This window comes from Arvicanthis niloticus, chromosome 2 (genome assembly GCF_011762505.2).
Source record: "Arvicanthis niloticus isolate mArvNil1 chromosome 2, mArvNil1.pat.X, whole genome shotgun sequence".
In the NCBI taxonomy this organism is placed as follows: domain Eukaryota; kingdom Metazoa; phylum Chordata; class Mammalia; order Rodentia; family Muridae; genus Arvicanthis; species Arvicanthis niloticus.
Window position 1 is genome coordinate 52,040,995 of NC_047659.1, and position 23,040 is coordinate 52,064,034.

At 42.7% G+C, this 23,040-nt stretch overlaps 1 protein-coding gene across 16 annotated transcripts in view; it reads left to right on the forward strand.

Annotated features, from left to right (window-relative positions):
• The window catches only part of Osbpl6 (oxysterol binding protein like 6), a 181,437-nt gene that overhangs the window by 113,242 nt on the left and 45,155 nt on the right, over positions 1–23,040 (forward strand). For 15 of the 16 annotated variants that reach the window (XM_034494606.2, XM_034494614.2, XM_034494609.2 and 12 more), the window contains 5 exons: positions 14,127–14,219; positions 19,025–19,147; positions 21,408–21,461; positions 22,507–22,620; positions 22,728–22,898. In XM_034494606.2, coding sequence (XP_034350497.1) covers positions 14,127–14,219; positions 19,025–19,147; positions 21,408–21,461; positions 22,507–22,620; positions 22,728–22,898 — 555 coding nt within the window. Of the gene's footprint in view, positions 1–11,933; positions 12,064–14,126; positions 14,220–19,024; positions 19,148–21,407; positions 21,462–22,506; positions 22,621–22,727; positions 22,899–23,040 lie in introns of those variants that run through there. The other variant, XM_076928929.1, reaches the window with a different exon arrangement.

The following is a 23,040-nucleotide window of genomic DNA, read 5'->3' on the forward strand; positions in this document are numbered from 1 at the left end:
CGATGATATTGGTCTTATCTTTTTTTATTACAAATTTTCTATGCCAGATTTATTTGCCTTCCTCTTTCCTCTTCGTGGATAAATAAAACAGAGAACATCTGTGCATAGTAGCACTTGGCTTTCTTTCCAGTCACTAGGCGATGTAACACAGCAGATGAAAGACGGGAGGTGTTGGGGGCATAAAGAGACACAGCGTCTGGGCTTTTGCTAAGTGTTTCTTGCTCCAGTGATAGGATCAAGGGTCGGTCCACTTAGTCCTTAAGAAGCTTGAAGTTTTCAGTACCTTCTCCGCTAGAAGTTCTCCTCCACTCTGTTGCAAGATGGTAGGACACATAACACAATTGCCTGTGTGTGATCTACCATCTTACAAGCGTCACTAAATAAACGTGCCATGAGACTTTCAAAAAGATTAACAATGGAGTTTATTAGACATCTAAGGCTTTCTCATGAGCTAGCATTCTGCAAATAAAACTTGTCCCTTGAGGTATGGGAATAAAGGCTTTCTTTTTAAGTAAATTAAGAGAAATGCTAAACAAAATTTCCTTGCTGCTGTATATCAATGAATTAAGATTACTATTAAGTTCTGAAATAAAACCTCTAGTTAGTCAAACACAGAATTTAGTAGATTCTGAAACTTCTTTTTCTAATATTTGGCTATTTAAAAAGCATCCAGATTCTTCTTACATTTATAAACTGAAAGACGCAGAGTCACTGTGCCCAGATCCTAAATGGCAGTGCTGACCGTCTCAGTAGTGGCATCTAGTTTAGATGGAGGTATTCGCTACCTAATCAGCCAGAGTCCTTGTGTGTCAGTATTTATTTTTATGGACTGCCTGGCTCCTGAAAGATCTGAATTTGTGAACTTTGACTCCGAATGTCAGTAGGTCCATTGCACTGATACTTAACTTACTCAGGGAGATCCACTGTGATACTGATGGATCTTAAGGTGTCCCAAACCAAATTTATCATCCTCCCAAAGCTGCCTCTTTCCAGTTTCCCTCTTGAAATAATGATTCTCATTTCTGTGGATCTGTCCCGATTCCTGGAAATGTCTGTCTCTTACTCTGTTTCCCACCAACAGAGACCATTGTAGACTTTCCTTCACCCGGAGTCTGGCGGCTGCCTTCCACCACCTTCCCTTCCATTCTGGTCTGAGGCCCCACATTTCCTCATCTGGAGTGTTTGGTGCAGTTTTCTACTTGGTCTTCCAGTTTCTACTCTTCACCCGTCATACAGGGCATTCTTTACAGGATAACCAACATGTTCCCTTCAAAAGCCAAGGCAGAGTGAACTCTTCTCCACCCAGCCCCATAGGGAATGTGTATTGACATTGAGTTGTTGAGCACTGACTATGAGGGCACGTATAATCTGGGTCTGCCTGACCCATTGACCCCATTTCTTACCACATCACCTCTCTTTTGATCATCCTACAGTATATTCCTGAGATGTACCGAATGTGTTTTTACTTCCAGGTTAGTGTACTTTAATCTCCTTGGCCTAGTTCAGTTTGTTTCCTCCTATGCCTGGCTTCCCCACACACTTGAGTCATTTTTTAACCATCCCCTCACTGAACAGTCTTTTCGCCCCTTCTCTATGCATCTGTATCGTTCGCTGTCCATGGAGCTAGCTTTATCTTTCTCCAAACATTAATCACCATTTGGTGTATCAGATGTTGATTCTCTATTTATCTAGTTACACTTATGTCCTTTCATTCTAGTCTCCTGGAGTACAAGTCTCATGAACACAGGATTGCATCCATTCAGTGTCTCCCTGGTACCTCGTACAGTCTTATGCATTGGCTATGTTCAGGGTAGATTCAAATGAAGATGCGAGGGAGGAATTGGAACAGGAGGAGAGTGTAATTCGAGGCTTGTGTAGCTGTAGGGAAATTATCAGGTTGTTGAGATGATGGCGGAGAGAATGTTGGGAGAGCAGGTTAGCCCAGGCATAGACAAGGGTAGCAGAGAGAACCAGGCCCCTGAGGATGGGTATGGATGGAACGGGAGGTGAAGGTTTGTGAAGGAAGTGTTCCAGATTGAAGGAGAGTGGGGAGCATCTTGCACATGTGCTCTGAATGTCAGTGGGCATGCAAGGTAATAATTTACAACCGGACTCACTGTTTCCCACCCAATTCTCATACTCATCTACATATAATTGTACTAAGTTTGTGATCCACTGATTGCATTTTGTTTTCTTTTTTCTGTTTTTTTCCTTTGTTTCTTTGCATTTTAGAGAATTTTTTAAAAATCAGTATAACATGCCCGAGACTACCTAGTAAGGACAACTTATATAGTTCTTGGAACAGGCTCAAGAAGGTGCCCTGTTTAGTGCCAATGATTGTATTTATTTGTACTCTGATTAAGACATACCAGAAAATCAGACATCATGGCTGTAAGAGCACAGGGTCCAAGCACCTGTGAGTGAACGGCCACAGTGCCCAGTCTTGCCAGTCTTCAAGGGAATCATTCTTTTTAGTTTAGTGAAAAATCAAAAATATGCCTTAAATTCTGTAAAATAATACAAATTTAGCTCGAGCTCAGAGGCCATAAATAAGGGGAAATGTAAATTAGTCATAAGAAGTAGTTGATCTTTCCAGTTTTATTCATACTATATTTATAGAAATGTTGAATATCCTGTTCAATCCTTAACAGTTGTAGATTTCTGTTACATGAGCGTATTACTTGAGTGTGTGTGTGTGTGTGTGCAGCATGCCCTCATGATGTATGTCTATCGATGTTTGTATGAATAGGTTTTCATCTGACTATGCATGTGGACTTGCAGGTGCAGGTACACATGTCTGTGTACATGCTTGTGGATGGAGGCCAGGGGTCACTGTTGAGTGTCTTCCTCAGTTGCTCTCCATCTCATTTTTTGAGACAGGTCTCTCACTGAACCTGAAGCTCATTGATTGGCTAGACTGCCTGGCCAGCGAGCTTTAGGGATGTGCCTTTTGCCTTTGCTCTCCCAGCATTGGGATAGCATACACACGTTGCTACGGAGCTGGCGACTTTTTCTGCTGTAGATCAGAACTAGAACTGAGAGTCTCATGCACGTACAACAAGCACCTGATCAACAGAGCTATCTCCCAAGTCCTCAGATTAGTTACCTTTCTTGTTGCTAAAACAAATCCCTGACAAGCGGCAAGGTAAGAGGAGAAGGGTTTATCTTGACTTACAGTCATAGGGGAACCGTTTGTTGTGCTGGAGAGATTTGGCTTAGAAGTGTGAAGCCACTGGTTACATTGTATCCACAGCCAGGAAGCAGAGAGGAATGAAAGATACTTCTCAGCTTCTTTCCCGAGTTTTAGTCTATCAAAAACTTCCTGGATGGGATGGTACTGCCCACAGGCAGAGTGCCCTTCCTTCTTTAGTTAATCCTCTGGACACTGCCTCACAGGCCTATAGGTGATGATTCTAAGTCCAGTCAAAGTGACAGTGAAGACTAGCCATCACACATGAGCATCCAGAATTTTCCTATGTGTTATCAAGAGCAGTACATTTCAAAACCAACAAGGGGCCTTTCAGTGGGTAGCAAGTGGTGATGTTTGAGGCCATCCCCAGCAGTGAGCCAGCTGCTATAACCGGTTTCTCAATAAGACTCTGGTCTGATAGCTGAATCAGCATCTGCTGCCTGTGTGGAAAGGCTCCTAGAACCTACATCTACTAGGTTTTCATAACAGGTTTTCTTCTTGGACAGACAGAATGATAAAAAGCATCTTCCTGTTTATATATGAACATATTGGAATATGTCTCTTCTGCATCTTCAGTGAGGTAGCCAAGTTTCTACTTGGAAACATGGGATACCCCTTTTATGAATATGAATCTTGTTTCCATCTTTGAGCTGTGCAAAATATGTTATCTCAAGTTTAAAAATGTTCTAATCAAAAAAATTAACATTTGTGCTTGTGCGGGTGAGTTCATGTATGACGGTGTGTGTGTAGGTACATGCTTATGTGAGTGTGCATGCGTGTGTATGGAGGCCCGAGATCAGCCTCAGGTGCTTTCCTTGGGAGCCAAGCATCTTGATTTTCAAGACAGGCTCTCTCACTGGAAACCGGGGCCTGCTGATTAGGCTAGGCTGGCCAGTGAAACCCAGGATATTAGGGCTTGCTGATTAGGCTAGGCCAGCTAACCAATGGGCCCCAGGCACCCTCCTGTCTCTGCTTCTGCCCCAGCACTCAGATTACAAGTGCACACCACGCTGCTTAGCTTTTTACTTGGGTATTGGGGATCAATCACATGCCACCATGCTTGTACAGTGGTTCCTTTACCAACTGAGCCATCTCCAGCCGCAAATGTCCTGTTTTAGAGGAAAAACTGTAAGGATTCCCACTTTGATAGCTATCCTCCAGTGTAAACCATTTCAAGTCTTATCCATGGGGAGCAGTAGAACATGAATTCTTGTATGTCTGTAGCATCCAGTGGCCCTACAGCTGTGCAGGTTGACCCTGATGCCCACTATCTGGGGTAAAAAGATCACAAACCTGATTTGAAAATCTGCATTGTCCTCACTAGAGTGATACGAAGGACTAAATCTTTAGTGTTAACTGTTAATAAATTCTTGACTTTCTTCCTATTTAAATTTAGCCTTTGGGGGATCTCAGGTGCCTTAGTTAGGGTTTTACTGCTGTGAACAGATGCCATGACCAAGGCAACTCTTCTAAGAACTGCATTTAATTGGGACTGGCTTACAGGTTCAGAGTTTCAGTCCAGTATCATCAAGGCAGAGGCATGAGAGCATCCAAGTAGGCATGGTGCAGGCTGAGCTGAGAGTTCTACATCTTCATCTGAAGGCTGCTAGCACAATACTGACTTCCAGGCAACTAGGATGAGGGTCTTAAAGCCCACACCCACAGTGACACACCTACTCCAACAGGGCCACACCTTCTAAAAGTGCTACTCCCTGGATCAAGCATATATAAACCATCACACTAGGTGTTGTGTGGAGTTCACTTTTCAGGATTTAAGACCTGTATCAATAAGAAAGTGCCACCTCTATCTATGGCCACACTGTCCTGAATATGCCAGTCTCATCTGATCTTGGATGTTAAGATGGCTCAGGCATGGTTAGTATTTGGTTGGAAAAACAAAATTTATTTTCTTTGTGACAATTCATTCTGTAGGTAAGTTTTGGTTCAAGTGCCTTTTGTGAGTTGGGTGGTCTGGAAAGTCTGAATATTCTGGAGTTAGGCAGAGTGTGTGAGTATTAGATAGCACACAGCAGCAGCAGCCGATGCTTCATTGGAAACTCACTGTGGGAAGGCTGGCCATGAGGACCTTTTCCAGAGAACTAAAACATGGCACAGGTGGTAGAGTATCTTGCACAAAGTGAGTAAGACCGGGTTTGCTCTCTGGAGGCTTGTCTCTAGAGGCTTGTCTCTGGAGGCCCTACCCTGGGCACTTCACTGTTTGATCATTCTATTTATTGTAAGCCACTCAGGCTTGGATATCCAGCTATTAGAGGAGAACTCTGCAAAGCAGCATTTGTCAATCACTTCTGGGTTAGTGTCACCCCCTCGTGTTTTCCCCTGAGCATCATCGGTGATGTTCATACCTTCTTTAGTCTAGTAAATTATAAAACTAATGGTACCCAAAATAATAGTCCCAGGTGTCATGAGCATAGTTGTTCTAGAAAGGGTGTGCTGCTTGCTGAACTGTCTGTATATTGTCTATATTGGCTTTGGAATGCAAACTTTTGATCATTTGCTTGTTTACTGCAAACTGCAATTAGCCTTTTTGGGTTTTTTTTTGCCCATTAGAAGTAATGAGTACCCCCCCCCCGCCAGCTTTCTCGTCCTTAGCACTTGGAGATTCCCACCACTGTCACTTGCTGTTTACAGCACATGTTCAGTACATATGACATGTGCTAAAACAGAGACCATTAGGAAGAAATTTGACACCTGGCACGCAGCCGCTCATTACCCACAAATGATTCAGAAATCGTCATTACTGGGTAAGCGGTTGCTGCAGTTCCTGGCGTGCTTGCAGGGCCCTGCTGGTCCTTTAGGCCCGCCTTTCTCTGTTTTCACGTACCCGGAGCTCACTGGTTTCCGAATAGCGTTTTTTTTTTTACAGCAGCAAAACCACCTGTCAGATTCAAGGTTAACATGATTTGTTAGATTCTTAGGCAGAGCACCAAATAGATGGTGTTAGTGAATCCCAGAGGGCCCCTCTATAGAGGTTAGAAAGGCCTAGCTGTTGTTCCCTGGAGCCTGCTATTCACTGGGGTTGGGAGTCAGAGTATACTTTGAGGTGTTTCATTAGAACTATCAAGCTTGGTGTACAAGGACCTTAAGTCTATAAAACTGCTTTATTTTGTTTAAGGAACAACTATGAACCTTCTACCTCTTTCACCTGCTTCCCCCTGTACCTGTCTAACTATAGGGTACAAATGCTGTGCACACACTGCTGCCTGTGCATGAGAGCTAGTTTATATTCTAAGCGCCAGATTTACTTACCACGAATCCTAACTACAAGCTGATTTTGTAACATCCGCCACAGCTAACACTGGTGAGGTTTTGTGGACGTGCATGCTTTTCACATGCTGCCAAGCTTCTGCATTGATTGTGTGGTTTTGGACCTAGCAATGTTTATAGAAAACCTTTAATAAGATCATATTGTAGGACCATTAATTTAGCTTCTGAACAATATATTCTAAAGAAACAACAAAAGTTACCTAGGTGAGTTAATGATCTAAATACATTGTAATCACATATGAAATTACCGAAGATACTAATTTTTTAGTTTAATATGCATGTGAATATTTCTGCACAAAATGTTTTCTATCAATGAAAAATTAGAAACTAGTATTCAGAAACATGGAAGCAGATAAACAGTGTTTCATAGCCACCCAGTGAGATCTTGCACAGCTATTTAAAAATGTTTTGAAGAATGTCTAATGCTAGAGGAAAGTTAATTGAAAAAAGCAGGTTATTAAACTGAAATACAGTATAATTCCAATTTTGGTTTTAGTGATTGTGTGTGCATTAAAAAGTAAAATATGCCAAAGTAGCTGAAATAATTCATTGTTTAATATGGTGTTTTTCAATTCTGTTTTTCTTTTTTTTTTTCAGTAAGTATATAAGGGGTTTCTTGTGTGTGTGTGTGTGTGTGTGTGTGTGTGTGTGTGTGTGTGTGGTGTGCGTGCACATGCTTTAAAACAGTATTGAGAATATTATAACTATCATTGAACTGTCAGCTTTTTTTTAAATAATCATTTTATAAGCCTTAGCACCATAAATTAAAACCTAAAGTTAAGTGAAGATGGAAGAATAGGAGGAAAGATTACAAGCACCAAAGGGGATAGGAACTCCACAGGAAGACCAACAGAGTCAACTAACCTGAAGCCTTGGGGCTCTCAGAGTCTGAAACACCATACACAGGCTGGACCTAAGCCTCCCTGTACATATGTAGCAGATGTGCAGCTTGGTCTTCATGTGGGTCCATAACATCTGGAACAGGGCCATCCCCAAAAGCTGTTGCCTGTATGTGGGATATGTTCTAGCTGAACTGTCTTGTCTGGCCTTCGTGGAAGAGGAAGCACCTAGCCTCACAGAGACTTGAAGTGCCATGGTGGAGGGGTGTCTTAGTCATAGTTTCTATTTCTGCACAAAACATCATGACCAAGAAGCAAGTTAGGGAGGAAAGGGTTTATTCACTTTACATTTCCACATTGCTCATTGCTGTTCATCACCAAAGGAAGTTAGGACTGGAACTCAAGCAGGTCAGGAAGCAGGAGCTGATGCAGAGGCCATGAAGGGATGTTACTTACTGGCTTGCTTCCCCTGGCTTCCTCAGCTTGTTTTCTTATAGAACCCAAGGCTGTCAGCCCAGGGATGGCACCACCCACAATGCACTGAGCCCTCCCACCCTTGATCACTATTTGAGAAAATGCCTTACAGCTGGATCTCATAGAGGTATTTCCTCAAGGGAGGCTCCTTTCTCTGTGATAACTCCAGCTTGTGTCAAGTTGACACACAAAACCAGTACAGGGGAATACCCAGGGGGAGCCCCCACCCACTTAGAGGAGAATGGGAGGGGGCAAAGGATTCTGAGAGGGTGTCACTGGGAGGGGGCAGTGAGTGGGATTATAAAGTGAATAAGTAAAGAAAAATAAAATTAAATAAAAAAATAAAATCAGGATACCTTTAATCAGTACAAAAAATGAAAATGAAAGACACACCTTGTGGAAAATGGGTAATTTTCTAAACACACTGAGGCACGAGCTGGGCCAGCTCTCTCCTCTTTATAATGGGTATTTTATCTCCTGGTCATGTACTCATGCCTGACATTCCCTGTATTATGTTTTGTTTGTTCTTCAGCAATTACTTATGCTACACATACACATGCCATAGATATACATAGTCTGACTTCATAAAGATGACTGAAATAGTCCAGTTGTGCCTGTAGCATACATTTATAAGCCTTAAAAGATAGTTTTCTCCTTATATGGCTAGCAAAATCACGCGAGTGCTTGTCACACTGGAAACCCTATTGAAGTCTTGGTAATTGTGACAGTTTAAGATTGTAGATTAACTCTGGTGTCCTTTTCCAGCCAGGCAGGACTGTTAGTCTTCTTTTGAAACAGTCTCTTGTAGCCTAGGCTGGCCTCTACGTTGCTATGCAGCCATGTTGCTATGTAACTCGTGTTGCTCAGTGTCTAGAATGCAGAGTTGAGTCCTGACCTGAGCAGCGTGTTCTGGTTCTCTGTTCTTAAGCCTTTGTCCCTTTGGAGTCAACTGTGTCTCAGCTATCAGTGTGCAATACAGTGTCCAGTATAATTCAGTGATGCTTACAAGCAGCATTTCTTTTTCATGAAGCTTTTGTTTATTTCTATGTGTGTGAGTGTTTTGCCTACCTATAAGTATGGGTGCTGTGTGTGTGCCTGGTACCTGTACTGGCCAGAAAAGAGGGCATTAGGATCCCTTGGAAGTGGAATTACAGATGCTTGTGAACCACCCAATGGATCCTGGGTCCTCAGCAAAAACAAGTGCTCTTAACTGCTGAGCCACCTCTCCAGCCCCACAAGCTGTATTTCTTGGGATGAAGGGCTTCCAAACACAGGCCAAGTGGAGTCTGGAGGTGATAATTCACAGAGACACTTCCCTTTCCATGCAAGATGCCAGGCTGCCCTAACATTGCTTAGTAGTCCAGGCTGTGCTAACATTGCTTTTCTCCCCTTGGGCTCTCCCACTGCCCTATGGGACCTTTTCTGGACACTGTTCCTCAGACTTCCAAGTTTGAGTTTAGTAGAGACCTTATGACCACTTGACTGTCACTTGTCACTTAACAGACTGCTGCTTTCTCAGTGTAGGCCGGACAGTTGCTGCTCACTTGGTCAGTATGGCCTTGTGGTTTTCGTGACTCTAATACACTGGTTCCCAACCTGTGGGTTGTGACCCCTTTCAAGGTCAAATGACCCCTTTCACTGGGGTAACCTAAGACCATTGGAAAACACAGATATTTACACAAATATTCATCACAGTAACAAAATTACAGTTATAAAGTAGCAACGAAAATAATTCTGTTGGTTGGAGGAGGGGGCGATCACCACAACATGGGGAACTGTATTAAAGGTTGAGAGCCAGCATTAGAAAGGTTTTGGACCACTGGTCTAATGCTTTATGTTATTGCAATGAAAAGTGTTTCTTGGAGTAAATTGATTAAGATGACAGCAGGCAACCACTTGAGCCTTCTCCACTTCAGGCATTCAGGTGGCTGCAGAGTCCTCAGTCCACTGCTGCTGTTGGCTTCCCTTTGGGAGTGTGTGTGGCATCTGCCTCCATTCATATTGATAGCTAGCGCACAGTGAACTCTGATGCATTGGTCGTGCCGTGGTCCTTACCAGTGTTACTGGGTTGGCTAACTAATAAGATGGCACAGTTGCAGGCATCGTTCTATTTGCAGAGGAATGTGTGAGCTTCCTAACTGATGATATAATGTTTACAGCTGGATAGTTGCTACCATTGAGTGACGGCTGTGTGCCAGTGTCTGGGCATACACCAACTGCCAACTCTGTGTCCTACAAGAGACCTATTATCTCCATTTCACAGGTGGAAGACTTGAAGCCAAGCCCGGTTAGTGGTTTTGTCGGGCACTTGGTAAATAGAATGCGCGTAGCATCCTGATCTAAAAATGTTACGACGCTTGCTCAGTGTCATAGTCTGTGGCCCCATAGCTAAAACCAGCCGAGTTCTCAAGATTAGAAACTGGAAATTACACGACCTCAAGGTTAATTTCAGGGTTGTCCAAGAAATTAACCTTGAGATTGTGTGATATTTCTCAGTTCTGTGATCTTTCTCCTTTTATTTTACTCATGTCTACTTCAGAACCTGGGGAGAGTTGTGGTGAGGGAGCCCTGCATGTGTTGTCTGTGGGGCAGGGTTATGTCGTTGAAATTGATAGAACTTATATCACCCAGTATTAGCATTAATGTCAATAGAAGATAATATTTAAACGCCTGGGCCCCTGAATCAAATCTCAATTAACACTCCAAACCCAGTGCTTACCGACCACACCGCTCCCTGTCCTCACTATCCAATTAGCCATAAAATAAGTTTGTCAATGTACAAAGGCTTGAGGACATGTAAACAAATAATCCATGTAAAGGTTGGGGATGGCGATGTGGTAGGCACACATGGGAATTCGCTTCTGGTTGATGGCTGCACTACCTAATTAGCTTACTAATATCGCTGACGTACTGTGCTGTGCTGAACTACACCACACTTAGAGGAAGAGTCAGGTCTAACAGCCAGAAGAATAATGAGAAGCTCTTTTGAGATTTCTAACTTATTTGGATACATTCCTTTGAGATTACTTTGTATAAACTGTAAATATAAATTTATCTTAGAGGGACTGAGGAGACAGCAATCCCAGCACAAGGACCCCGAATCCTGGCCCCAGCATGCACGTAGAAGGATGGGCTGGTGTGCTTTATGTGCTTGTAATCCCAGCCCTTGGGGATGAGGCAGGTGGATTCCTGGAGCTGGTTGATCACCAGCCTAGCCTACCTGGTGATATCAGTTGCAGTGAGAGACTTTGTCTCAAAAAACAGGATTAGTATTCTGAGGAATTATGCCGAGGATGAGCTCTGACTTCCACAGGTACACATACTACATGCAAAGGTACCAGCACACACACAGACACACACACACACACACACACACAGACACACACACACACATACCACAATGGTGTTAGTTTTGGTCAACTTGTCATAAACTGGGTAATTTGCGAAGAAGAAACCTCAATTGAGAAATTGGCTCTATCAGACTGGCCTGTGGACTTGTCTGTGGGGGTGTTTGGTTAATTCTTAATTGATGTAAGAAGGCTCAGGCCACTTTGGGGCATGCCACCCCATGGTCAGCTGCTCCTGGGGTGCATTGGAAAGCAAACTAAGCAATCCATGGGGAGCAAGCCAGTAAGTGGTGCTGTTCCACAGTCTCTACCTCAGTTTGTGCCTCCAGGTTCCTGTTTCAGTTCTTGCCCTGATTTCCCTCAAGGATGGACATAAAAGTATAAGCCAAATAGATCCTTTCCTCTCTAAGTCGACTTTAGGCAGTGAGTTCACAGCAAAAGAGAAGCAAATAAGAACAGAGAGCCAGGTAAGCAATTCAGTGGCGTTAACATTCAGAAAGCAGTGGTCTGCTTGTCTTTATTAGTGCCCTGAACTGGGACGAAAAGTGAATCTCTGCAGGAATTTGTAGCCACAGCCTAAAATATTTCCAGATAAAGATAAAAATCGCTTTTGCATCTTTGAAATAAAATTGACAAGAAGCCCTGCTCAGCAGCCCTTTGGAGTCCTGCTTTTCCCTGGGTGAGCTGTCCTGAGCTGCTCAGTTCTTATGCAGAGTCTCATTGTCTGTTTATTGACAAGTGGAGGAAACCAAAGGACAGTCATGTGGGCAGATTTCCTCCTGCTGCCCAGGAGGTATTGAGACCTGTGAACTCTAGCCTAAAGAGCAGACTTACCAGGCTGAAGAGCTACAGAGAAGGCTGTGTTCAAGAATCTTGACCTGAGCTCCGGATGCATCAGATCCTTTTAAGCAAGGAGAACAGGGCATGGGTAAGTACTCCCTCCTCTGTGTGTTCTAAGTGCCTGAGGAGGCTGGGGGTGATGCTTAGTGGTTAAGTCCTTTTCTTGTGTTCACCAGGCCTGGCTCAAATTAGGTACACAAGCAAATGAGAGAGCACGCTAACACACACACACACACACACACACACACACACACACAGAGGACCTAGAAATTAAGTTGTAATTTTAGGATATGAGAGGAAGCTTTATTTTTTTTTTTAAAGAATAATGAATGTGCTTATGTAACCCTCTATTTGTGTTGCTTACATAACGTGCTTAACACCTTCAATGGAGTGTGTGTTTCCCTGACATCATGAAAGGAAGTGAGAGAGGTGAGCTGGTGAAGGAAAGAGGAGACATTATAGCAAAAAATAGTGATCTTAGAAGAAACTGTAGGACAAGATCTAACTTTGTAACTGCAGACTTAAGGACAAGTCTGATGTTTCCCAGCTGACCCGAGCCTTCCATCCAGTAAACAAGAGGTGGGGAATTTAAAACTTAAATTCATTAGATGCTGTCAGATGATCTATTGTCGGAGAGGTCTAACTTTTCACAATTCCAAAAGAAGCTATTTAAACATCCAGGCCTGTGACAGGGCTCTAAAAAGTAATCAGAAAACACTGAAGAAATGATTTTTAAGAACCTTTTCCCCCCTTTTGTGGTGCTGGGAATCAAGGCTTTCATGCATGCTAAACACACATTCTTCCACTGACCTACCACGGCGCTGTATGGGGTTGGGTATGGTGAAATGGTGATTCTAAGCACAAATGAGCCAGCCCTCCCTCCAGGAAGCAGTCTAGCAGGAGTCTGAGACTAGGCATATAATTCTCAACGTCCATAGCAGCTCACGCTAAGGACATACCATTCAAGACTTTTCCCTTATGATAATGAACATGTATGAATGCAAACCTGAAGAACATGCTTCTTGTTTTAAAAAGAAATGTGAATTTAAAGCCAATTCTGGGTATTGAGTTGGGTTAATTTTATTCTAGGATGAACAGTGGTATTTAGGTTCTGATAAGGTGCAAATTACAGAATGGGTGTCTGTATGAGAAGTATTGGTTTCTTAACATACCGGAGGTTAAAGAAAATAGCCTATTTTAGGATTTAGTTGCCAATTATAGTACTTGGTGTCAGTTGGTTGTTTTATCAGTTATGCTTTCATTTTTTAGTAATGCACATGTATGGTAATAAAATGACTTAATTACTGAGTCAGCAAATGTTTTTTATGGTCACTTGTGCCTCAAAAAAATCAACAAAATGTGAGACTTAGATTCTTTCCTCATTTTAATATGTACTGTATTGTACATGTAGTGAATATTCAAAAAGAATAAGGTTCTCATTTTTCATGATATTCCCAAAGTCAAGTAGAGAAGAAATAGATACGAGTTCTCCATGACAAGCACACGGGAGGCTGTTTTCCAGATGCTGATACTGAGTTGCATGGTGTTCACCCTTCTGGTCCACAAAATGGAGTCAACATTTTAACAGTCCGCTGCTATCTATAGATGCTGAACTCAATGTGTATTACACTTTATGCCAAAGTCATCTCTGTGTGTGTGTTGATGTGGAAATTGGAGAATCTGGTTTCCCTTCCCTGCTCAAATGGCTTTAGTTACTTCTTCATGCCCTGCCTACCTGCTTATATGCTACATAGTTGCCAAAGTCAAATTTCTCTGCAGTCTTTGTGCTTCTGACTACATTAGGGGGCAATGAAGGGGAGTTGGTGGTGTAGATACGTGTTTGTCCGTCATCAGACATGTTCAGTGTTTTTCTGTGTCCTACAGGGTTTTTTTTCCCTCCAGATATATTCCTATCATTTCTTCTGTAAGGCCGCATCCAGCGCTCCGGAAGAGGTTCAGCAGCGAACCTGCAAGAAGAAAAACCTGTGCCAGTGTTATTTTCCTCCACACTGCTGCTGTGCTTGGCCTCCTGCGCTTGCCGTGGTCTCCTGGCAGCTCACTCTTCTGCTGGGCTCCTCATGATCTTTTCCCTGTGTTCACTGATGTGAGAAATGGGGCTCTAACCCTAGCTGGGTTTCTGATCATTTGCAGAGCATCCACGTTTTGGAGAGAACTGCTTCATCCAGCACGGAGCCCTCTGTCAGTCGGCAGTTGCTAGAGCCGGAGCCCATCCCCCTCTCCAAGGTCAGTGACAGAGTGTGATTTCTCCCACAGCTAGCCCAGTGCCTACTCTGGGGCCAAATGAACTGTGAATAACTTTGACACTCGACTCTCTAAGGAAGCTGTGATGCCAACTGCCAGGCTTCTCTGCTGCTTTTCCTACTTCCTTCCTAGAGAGTTTTTCCTGCCTTATATGAGGGGAGAAGAAAAAAGAAATACATTTTTCTTGGATTTCCATGGTTATATGTGGAGGTCTAAAAGTATTTTAAGAGGAAAAAAATAAGGGAAAACATTATTATCTCCTCTTAGAGAGATGAGCAGATAATCCTATGACAAATTAATGTAGGGAAAAAAACCTATGAGGTCCAGCAGTTGTATTATTGCTGTGTCCTGCATAGTAGGCACTGTACAAAATGCTGAGTGCATCATCACATTTAATACAATTTTCATAAGCCGTTCCCTGATATACATGTAGTTATTACATTTAGTGAATCTGGAGATTCAGAGTTAGCAGTTTGCCCTAAGTTGAAAGAGCTATTACGTGGCAAGGGGAAGTACAAGGTAAATGTGCCCCGTTCTGTGACCTGGACTGTCCATCTCTGAGTCACCTCTAAGGTCCAGTGGTACCCACACCAAGTGGCCATCACATATTGTGACTTCTGGTCTCCATCTAGTGTCTACCTTCCAGCAGTGACTCCAGGGAGAGCAGTGCAGATTAAGATTCTTTCTGTATCACGGAAGCCAGAGTTCCTTGTTCTCCCTCAGATGTGGAAAGCTTCCAAAGTTATTTATGTCTAAAATACAAAGGTTCATCAAGAAGATAGACCCCCCACACACACTTATCTCCACCCCTCTGATGTGTTCAGTGGGGTCATTGAGCTGGTCACCTGATGGGAAAACTCTCAGAGAGATATGCAGAGTTCAGATTCACATAAAAACATCTTTATTTCCTAAAGAGGATTAGTTATAAATGTGCGATCCTGACCCTTTGCTTTGCCTAACTTTTGAGAAAAGAACATGCTTCTATACTTCCCTTTATTACGGACATGTACACTTGTTTGTTTTATACCTTAAAGATGTTACTAGCTGTAGAGTTTATTCTGTCAGGCAGGTATAGAGGAAAAGAATTGTTAAACTATAAAAATAATGTAGAGTGTAGCTGGAGAGATGGCCTAACAGTTAAGAGCGCTTGCTACTCTTACAGAGGACAACTAATTCCAGCTCCAGGCAATCATGCTAATCATCTGTGGACACCTGCACATAAGTGGCATGCACACATGCAATTAAAAATCAAAACAAGCTCTTACTCTCTTACCCTCTTACTCTCTTCCCTCTCTGTCCTTCTTCTTCCCATTCTCCTTCCCCTGTGGCTGGTCTCTATTCTCTCTCTCTCTCTCCCTCTTTCTCTCTCTCTCCCTTTTTCTCCCCCCCTCTCTCTTTCTCTCTCTCCCTCTCTCCATCCCTCCCTCTCTCTCTGCCTTTCTCTGTCTCTACTCCCTCCTCAACTTTCCCTCATACCCTAAATAAACTCTATTCATATAAATAAACAAATAAATAAATACCCAAATCTTAAAAAAAAAAAAATAACTTAGAAAGAAAAAGGACAGACCTCCATTTGACCAATAAATAGGTACTACATACTTGGTCAATATAATTGTCATATCACTCTGAAGCATCTCTCCTCTGTTGCTAGTGAGAAGTTGAAACAATACATAGATGAGGGTATGACAGAAAAGCTAACATTTACTGAACGCTTATTTTGTGTTGTGCATTCTCTCGGCCAGCCTCCAGATCATTAGAGAGGGTACTAATTTTCTCATTTTCCATAGACTTCCAGCATACAGGTCTAATCTGCTCCCTATAGCTTGCCGGCTCACACAAGCTGAGGTGTAGGCCTAGTGACTCAACAGAGGGTCCTGACTAGGAATCCTGACAGCATTCACTACCCCATTGCTTCTGTGGCTTCCCATTGAAATCCTGCTACGGGACTATTAGACCTTTTGTTTTTGCATTAGTAGATGTGGACAAATATTGGGGTCTCATAAAATGAGTTTATGTATACACCCAGGTACCACTGCATCTCACTACTTCAGACACAGGTTTCCTAGGTGCTAGTTGGTAGGAAGACTTTGAACAAAGACATTGCCTTGGCTTAGGATTTGTTTAAATTCTTTGATGTTTCTAGCTCGTGAGGCACTTTTACCTACCCACCCATAGACTATCTTGTACTTTTTATACTTTGAAGGCATTCATTACAAGATACAAAATTGATTCCCTCAGGCAGGAGTAGACTTATAGTCCATGAAAAGGGAAGAATTATTCAGCTATAAGAGAATTATTAAACTATAATTTAGCAGGTGGCTGGGGAGATGGCTCAGCGGTTAAGAAGCACTGATATTGGTCAAGTACCGACATCATGTCTTTAGGGCTCTTGTTTCCGTTTCTGTTTTAAGTAGACCTAGGAAGAGCAGAGACTCCTGAGTTAAAAATAAATACTGATTGGAATTTCAGGAAAAATACACTCTTTGATTTTTTTTTAGGAAGTTATTTTAATTTTCTTACAATGTACTGAGTTCACTAAGCAAGAAAGGAGGAATTCCAGCATCATGGAAAACAGAATGCAGAGGGATCTGTCTCATGTGGAGATGGGTTGTTTCCTTTCCTACATATTTTATTTGCAACCTTATCATCCATCAGCATGTATAATTGAAATAGGTGGAGCTCTTATTTGCCATGCTTTTATCCTTTGCCCCTTTGTCAGCCTGTCAGCCTGTCTAATTGTTAGAACTGAGTCAGGATTCTGTTCTGTCTCTTTCGCTCGACGCAGGAGTATTGCGTCTGAGTAAATGGCTCTGGCAGTTCAAAGTGCAGCATTTCACTTAGGGAACCGGTTTTAACTTTTGGCTTGTTCTGACCTACCTCTCTCCTGTTCTCCAGTTCTCCTCCCCCTAAAAGGAAAGAAAACCACTCTAACAGAAATCAGAAGTGGTAGCTACAAAAAGATGAATTTGTGTTGTCCCTGACTTTAATTAGTAAGGGGGAAATTATGCTTCTTACTAAATGGTTCTATTTATGCCATATAGAGATTCTTCATCAGAGAGAGGGGGGAGGGAGAGGGGAAGAGAGAGGAAAGGAGAAAAGGGAGGGGTAAGGGAGGTGATTATCCTTTTAAATAGGATGTAGCTAGAAATATCTTTAAACACAACTCACATGTCACTAAGAACAGACGTCTAATAGTCATATTTACACACATATAGGAAGTTGTTCTCTCTTAATTTCTTAATTGTGTCTATCATATTTATGGAGTAGTTACTATTCTGATGAGAGCTGAAAGCCAAAGGTTCTTGATAGTGTGTGTGAAAACTTACTACGTCCTTGTATGGTCTTTTCACTGTTCATAAGTGGGGTTCTACTCCTGAGTTGCAACCCCATATTAAGAAAGGATGCCAGATCCTCCATGTGCTCCCTGGGGTCATGTGACAGCAACACATGTGCTTGTACCAGTCAAAAGCTGTGATATTCTGTAGAGCCTGAAGCTGGCTCATCAGAAACATTCTTACATTTAAATATCAGATCAACTATAGCATTCTTTGTTGTGTTGTTTTGAGACAGGCTCTCACTGTGTGGCTCTATCCTGCCTGGAACTTGCTATGTAGAAGAGGCTAGTCTGGAACTCACAGAGATCCACCTGCCTCTGCCTCCCAAGTGCTGGGAGTAAAGGCGTGTGCCACCACATGTAGCGGTTTCTGGCAGAATTTTCTTCAAGCAGAAAAACATCTTGAGCTGTTGCATATACTTGAAAGAATATATAATGTTGCCAGATAGACACACGGAGGTCATTTCTGTAAGGTTCCCAGCTCATTCCTCAGCAGTGACTGTGGCTATAAGGAAATGGCTCTCTCCTGAGATGGGGTTGGATTTGTAAATGCTAATGATTTTAAGAAGTTAGTAGCATATATGAACAAAACATGAAAATTTGTTTTTTTAAGTTGAAAAACCATCTGATTTGTAAATGCTAATGATTTTAAGAAATTGGTAGCATATATGAACAAAACATGTTATCTAACAGGAGGGTGAGACCCTAGAACCAAAATCTTTTTTTTTTTATATATATTGTTTATTTTTGAGTTTTATTCTTGATGTTGGGAAGATTGGATCTAGGGCCTCTCAGTATGCTAAGCATATACCTGACCAATGATCTAGGACCCAGCTCCATTCTTAGCCTCGTAGCTTCGCTCTTCCCGTGGGCTCCCCAGGGAATGTGCCTTCTTGAAAGCCTGGACTTCTCGGCTGTTGAGTGAGGCTTGGGTGCACACTTAGAGAGGCCCAGGGCTGTTGTGGAATGAAACAGGACTACAGCACTGCTGCCGCTCTGCGCTAACGGCCTCTCATGTTCTGCATCAGACCTCTGCAACCTTTCTGCCTGTACACAGAAAGCCCGGTCGACATACTGACTGAACAGTTGTCATCAGATCTCTAATTTCAAAATTTTAAAGCGCCACTGTGCCCCAGGATCAGCTCGGGGCGGGAGGGGGAATGCATTTTAAACATTCTGAGAGCAGGAAATCAAAATCCCATTCTACTGCCGAGCAGAGTGACCTCAGCGAGCCTCTTGTGGACTCTGAGTGCCTCCGGGTCTACCTGGAAGACTCCTAGGAGCTTCACTTGAAAGTCCATGACTTGTTTTGGTGCTCCAATTAGCTCCAGAATGTCACTTATCCTGATGGCGGGCCGAGCATGGCATCAAAGGTGACTTTCTGTCTAAGAACCTTCTTAAGTGTGCATCATTAAGCGCGGAAAATAAATGATTTGTTTTTCTTTTCTCTCAGGAAGCTGACAGCTGGGAAATTATAGAAGGGCTGAAAATAGGCCAAACCAATGTCCAGAAACCAGACAGACACGAGGGATTTATGCTGAAGAAGAGAAAATGGCCTTTAAAGGGCTGGCACAAGGTAACGTCATAATCAGATTGAGGCTGAGACCATCAGCATAGAGGTCTCACTAGCTATTAAATGGGAACCAAAGGTCACTTGAGTTTATGAGTGTGAGATCTTGTCTCTAAGACAAAATGAAAACAAATAAAAACCCAGAATAGCTAGGACGGAGGAGGAGACAGAAGACTTGAGGAGGCAAGGAGAGAGGAGAAGCAAAAATGAATTCTGTGGCTCTGGGGAGAAAGATGTCTTTCATCCCCAGTAGAACCCTTTTTGTTAGGCCCCTTGGTAACTCCCCCATCACTGCAAGAGCAACTTCCTGTATTCACCACCTCTGCTGACAGACATCATCTCAGATTAGAAGGGTTTGCTAACCAAAGGCTTGGGTAATGGCCACCCAGTGGCTCAAAGCAGACAGGCTATGGATTACAACATCCTTAAAGAAATGGACAGACCGGAAGTGCTACTCAAACCTGTCTCCAGAGGATGAAGCCAGTCAAAGGGGCTTCCACTAATACATCATTCCCTTGTATCCCCTCAGCCCATACTAGCACTCCAATACCAAGGACTGCCCCTCATTCACCATTCTTTGAACTTGGATTTTGTCCAGCAAGCGATTCCTCCTAGGCCCGCCTCTTTTTCCACAGCCTTTTCTTCATCTCGTCATCAATAGCCTTATTTAGCTCTTACCTATGACATCATGGAAGTTATTTCTGGCTAAACTTATCTAATAGAAACTTAAAATGGGGGAAAGCAGGCCAAAACCACATTTTCAAAAATGAATAGCTAGGTTCAGTTTAACATTCGGATTCCTGCTTCACCCAAATGGCTGTGGACTGACATCCTTCTGGACTGTGAATGTTTAGCATGAACAGTAAGAGGACAATCCCCAGTGCCCTTCCTCCTGTCCCTAACACCGCCACATATTGAAGCATAAGCATCAGCCCATATGAATTCCCAAGTCCCAGGTGATTGAGTTGTTTTTATAATGTGGAATTTTTTTTTTTATTCTGACAGCTACCTGTTGTTTTCAAGAGCCCCAAACAAAAGGATTACAGTGGCCCTTTGTGAGTTGTAGGCAGAATGGCATTTCCTGCTGTCTCAGCAGCTATGTGTTCATGCATCCCATGAACACCGTCCAGCAGAGTAAATTCCAGCTACAGAAGGACTTGCTGCATGTGCAGAGAGAGAAGCAGGGCCCATGGTGTGGCCGGCTCCTGAGAGCTGTTTGGCTTTTTTTTTTTTTTTTTGAGTGGTCCACAGAAGAAAGCCAATATTAAAGAGGTCTTCAGTCTTTGTGATTAAAAATGACAAACCTACTTAGACTGAACGAGGTAGCCCCAAGGCAGACAATTGCCTGGCCACCCTCCTTTTTAGTTTCTTATTTTAAAAACATATTTGTATTTATTCCTTGAGAATTTCATACATGCATACAGTGTATTCTGATCATATTCGCCATATCTTCCTCAGTTTTTCCCAGAGTGCCTCAGTGCACCCTCTTATCAACTTCATGCCCCTTTTTGTTTTAATGTATGTGTATTTCACTGGGCTTGCTTAGTATTGTCACGTGCATTCATTGGGGCCATTCACCAGAACATGAGCAACTTGCCCAGTAACCACATCCCCAAGGAAAAAGAACAAATCTCCCTTTCCTAGTAGCCACCAACTACCAGCTAGGGGTGAGGACCCTTATTCTTAATGTAGCTTGGAAACCATATTTAATCACCTTTCCTAATAGTAGAACACAAGCATATTGTCAAGGAAAAAATATGTGCATATTGCCAAGGTCACTTAAGCCTTGTGGGTAATTTCTTAGCAATGGATCTGGTGTGATGGCATCTAGAATGGCTATGAGAATTTTTAGGAAGTAGCCATGGGTGTCCAGGGGAAATTCAGGGGTTTAGCTCCAGGGTGAGCACTTCCTTGTAGAATAGTATAGAAGTGTTTACAGAATTGCCATGATCTTTCCAGGTTATTTTTTTTTTTTCACTTTAATAATGCCCTAATGCAGTTTGGTCATGAAGCATAAGCTTCAGGTCCTAGTGAAGACAAACTGTGGAAAAAAGACTTCATCCCTGGCGTGTGTAAAGGCACCCTACTAGGACTCTGACCCACTTACCTCACTTCCTGTGACTGACTGTAGCCAGATGCCCTGAATTGGTGTATCGGAACCATCAAACATGTTAACTGCTGATGCCAAGTGACTTGCGACCCACACTTGTGAATGCTTTGTGTAATTCAGAGAACAAACGGTAACTGGGGTGTTTGATTCTTGCAGCGCTTTTTTGTCCTGGATAATGGAATGTTAAAGTATTCAAAGGCACCACTTGATGTAAGTAGCTCTCAGGACATGTTTCGCAGATTGATGTAGAATTCTGCTTGAAGTGAGTAAACACTGTAGCCGTGCAAACTCTGTGCCATGGCTACCGGCTTTCTGCATGTCTGTGCCTGTAATGTTTAACAAGCTACCAACTCTGCATGTTCTAGAGAAGGTATGCTTTATGCTTATACTCAAGATAGCATAAAATCTCAAAGTAGCTCATGAATATTTAACTATTTTTTAAACAGAAGCTTCAACCTAAAAGTGACACATAATAAAATCACCCTTTCTCTCCTAGAGAAAAAAATCCTGCATGGATTTTTTTTCTTTTCACCTTGAAATAAATTCCATGATCTTTTTGAGATTTAAAGCCCTCCTTGTTCTTGTCCAAAAAAAACAAAAACAATCTTTTGTACTTAATTTGTGTTTCATTCACTTTTTTATCTTAAAAACCCCAACTCATTAAAACTATTCCAAACTGCTTTGCTTAATATCTACGTAGTAGTTTGCATGCAAATCTCAAAGTTTCTTCCTTCCTACCATGTGATGTAGGGAGATAACTAAGGGCTTAGACTCGGTTTTGTCCACCCTTCTGCCATGAAAATAGCTATGTCCTTGCTTAGCCGAGGACAGCCAGAAGAAGGGGCTGGCTGATCCCTGATCTCTGGTCTCAGCTGCCCAGTTCTGCCCCAGCAGCTGTCATCCAGCTGATTCATGGGTATTCTGGGTCATGGTTCAAAAGTGGACTTCAGTTATTTTGGGAATCCTTGGCATTGCCTTATGGAGGAGATAGAAGCTAAGCAATCTGGAATTAGGAAGATCTGACATTACTAGTTGTACCCCAAATCGGAGTAAGATGAACAGTGTTGCTTGCTGAAATTGATGTGACCTCATGGCAGATCCAACCGTCCTTAGCGCTCAGCTGTTTTCTCTTAATTAAAAAGAATGTAGTCACCCACTTTGCATAGGTGAGTTACCTTGAGCTCATCTTAGCTCAGAGCAGAAACACACCTACCCGTACAGCCTTCCAGCATGTTCACTGATCTGTTGATTTCAGATCCAAAAAGGGAAGGTCCACGGGAGCATAGATGTCGGACTGTCTGTCATGTCGATTAAAAAGAAAGCTCGGAGAATAGACCTCGACACGGAGGAGCACATCTATCATTTGAAGGTGAAATTGTTTTCAGCACCTGGCATTAGCAGGGACTGTGATTTGCCCACACCAGTGGCAGACAGGAGACTATTTCCACATCTGTCTTCCATTGCTCCCTGTTCCAGGTGAAATCCCAGGACTGGTTTGATGCTTGGGTCTCCAAACTGCGCCATCACAGGTTGTACCGGCAGAATGAAATTGTGAGATCACCGAGAGATGCCAGCTTCCACATATTTCCTGCAACTTCGACAGCAGAGTCCTCCCCAGCTGCTAATGTCTCTGTCGTGGATGGAAAGGTATGACTTTGCTTATGCTGAAAGAAGTCAGCCTGGAAATTACTTAGAAAGTTGTCTGTGAACATCCCTCTGTGTCCTTTGAAAAGACCAGAAAGAGAAGTTTGCTTTTGTGATCTTACACCCAGAAAACAAGTGATATTGT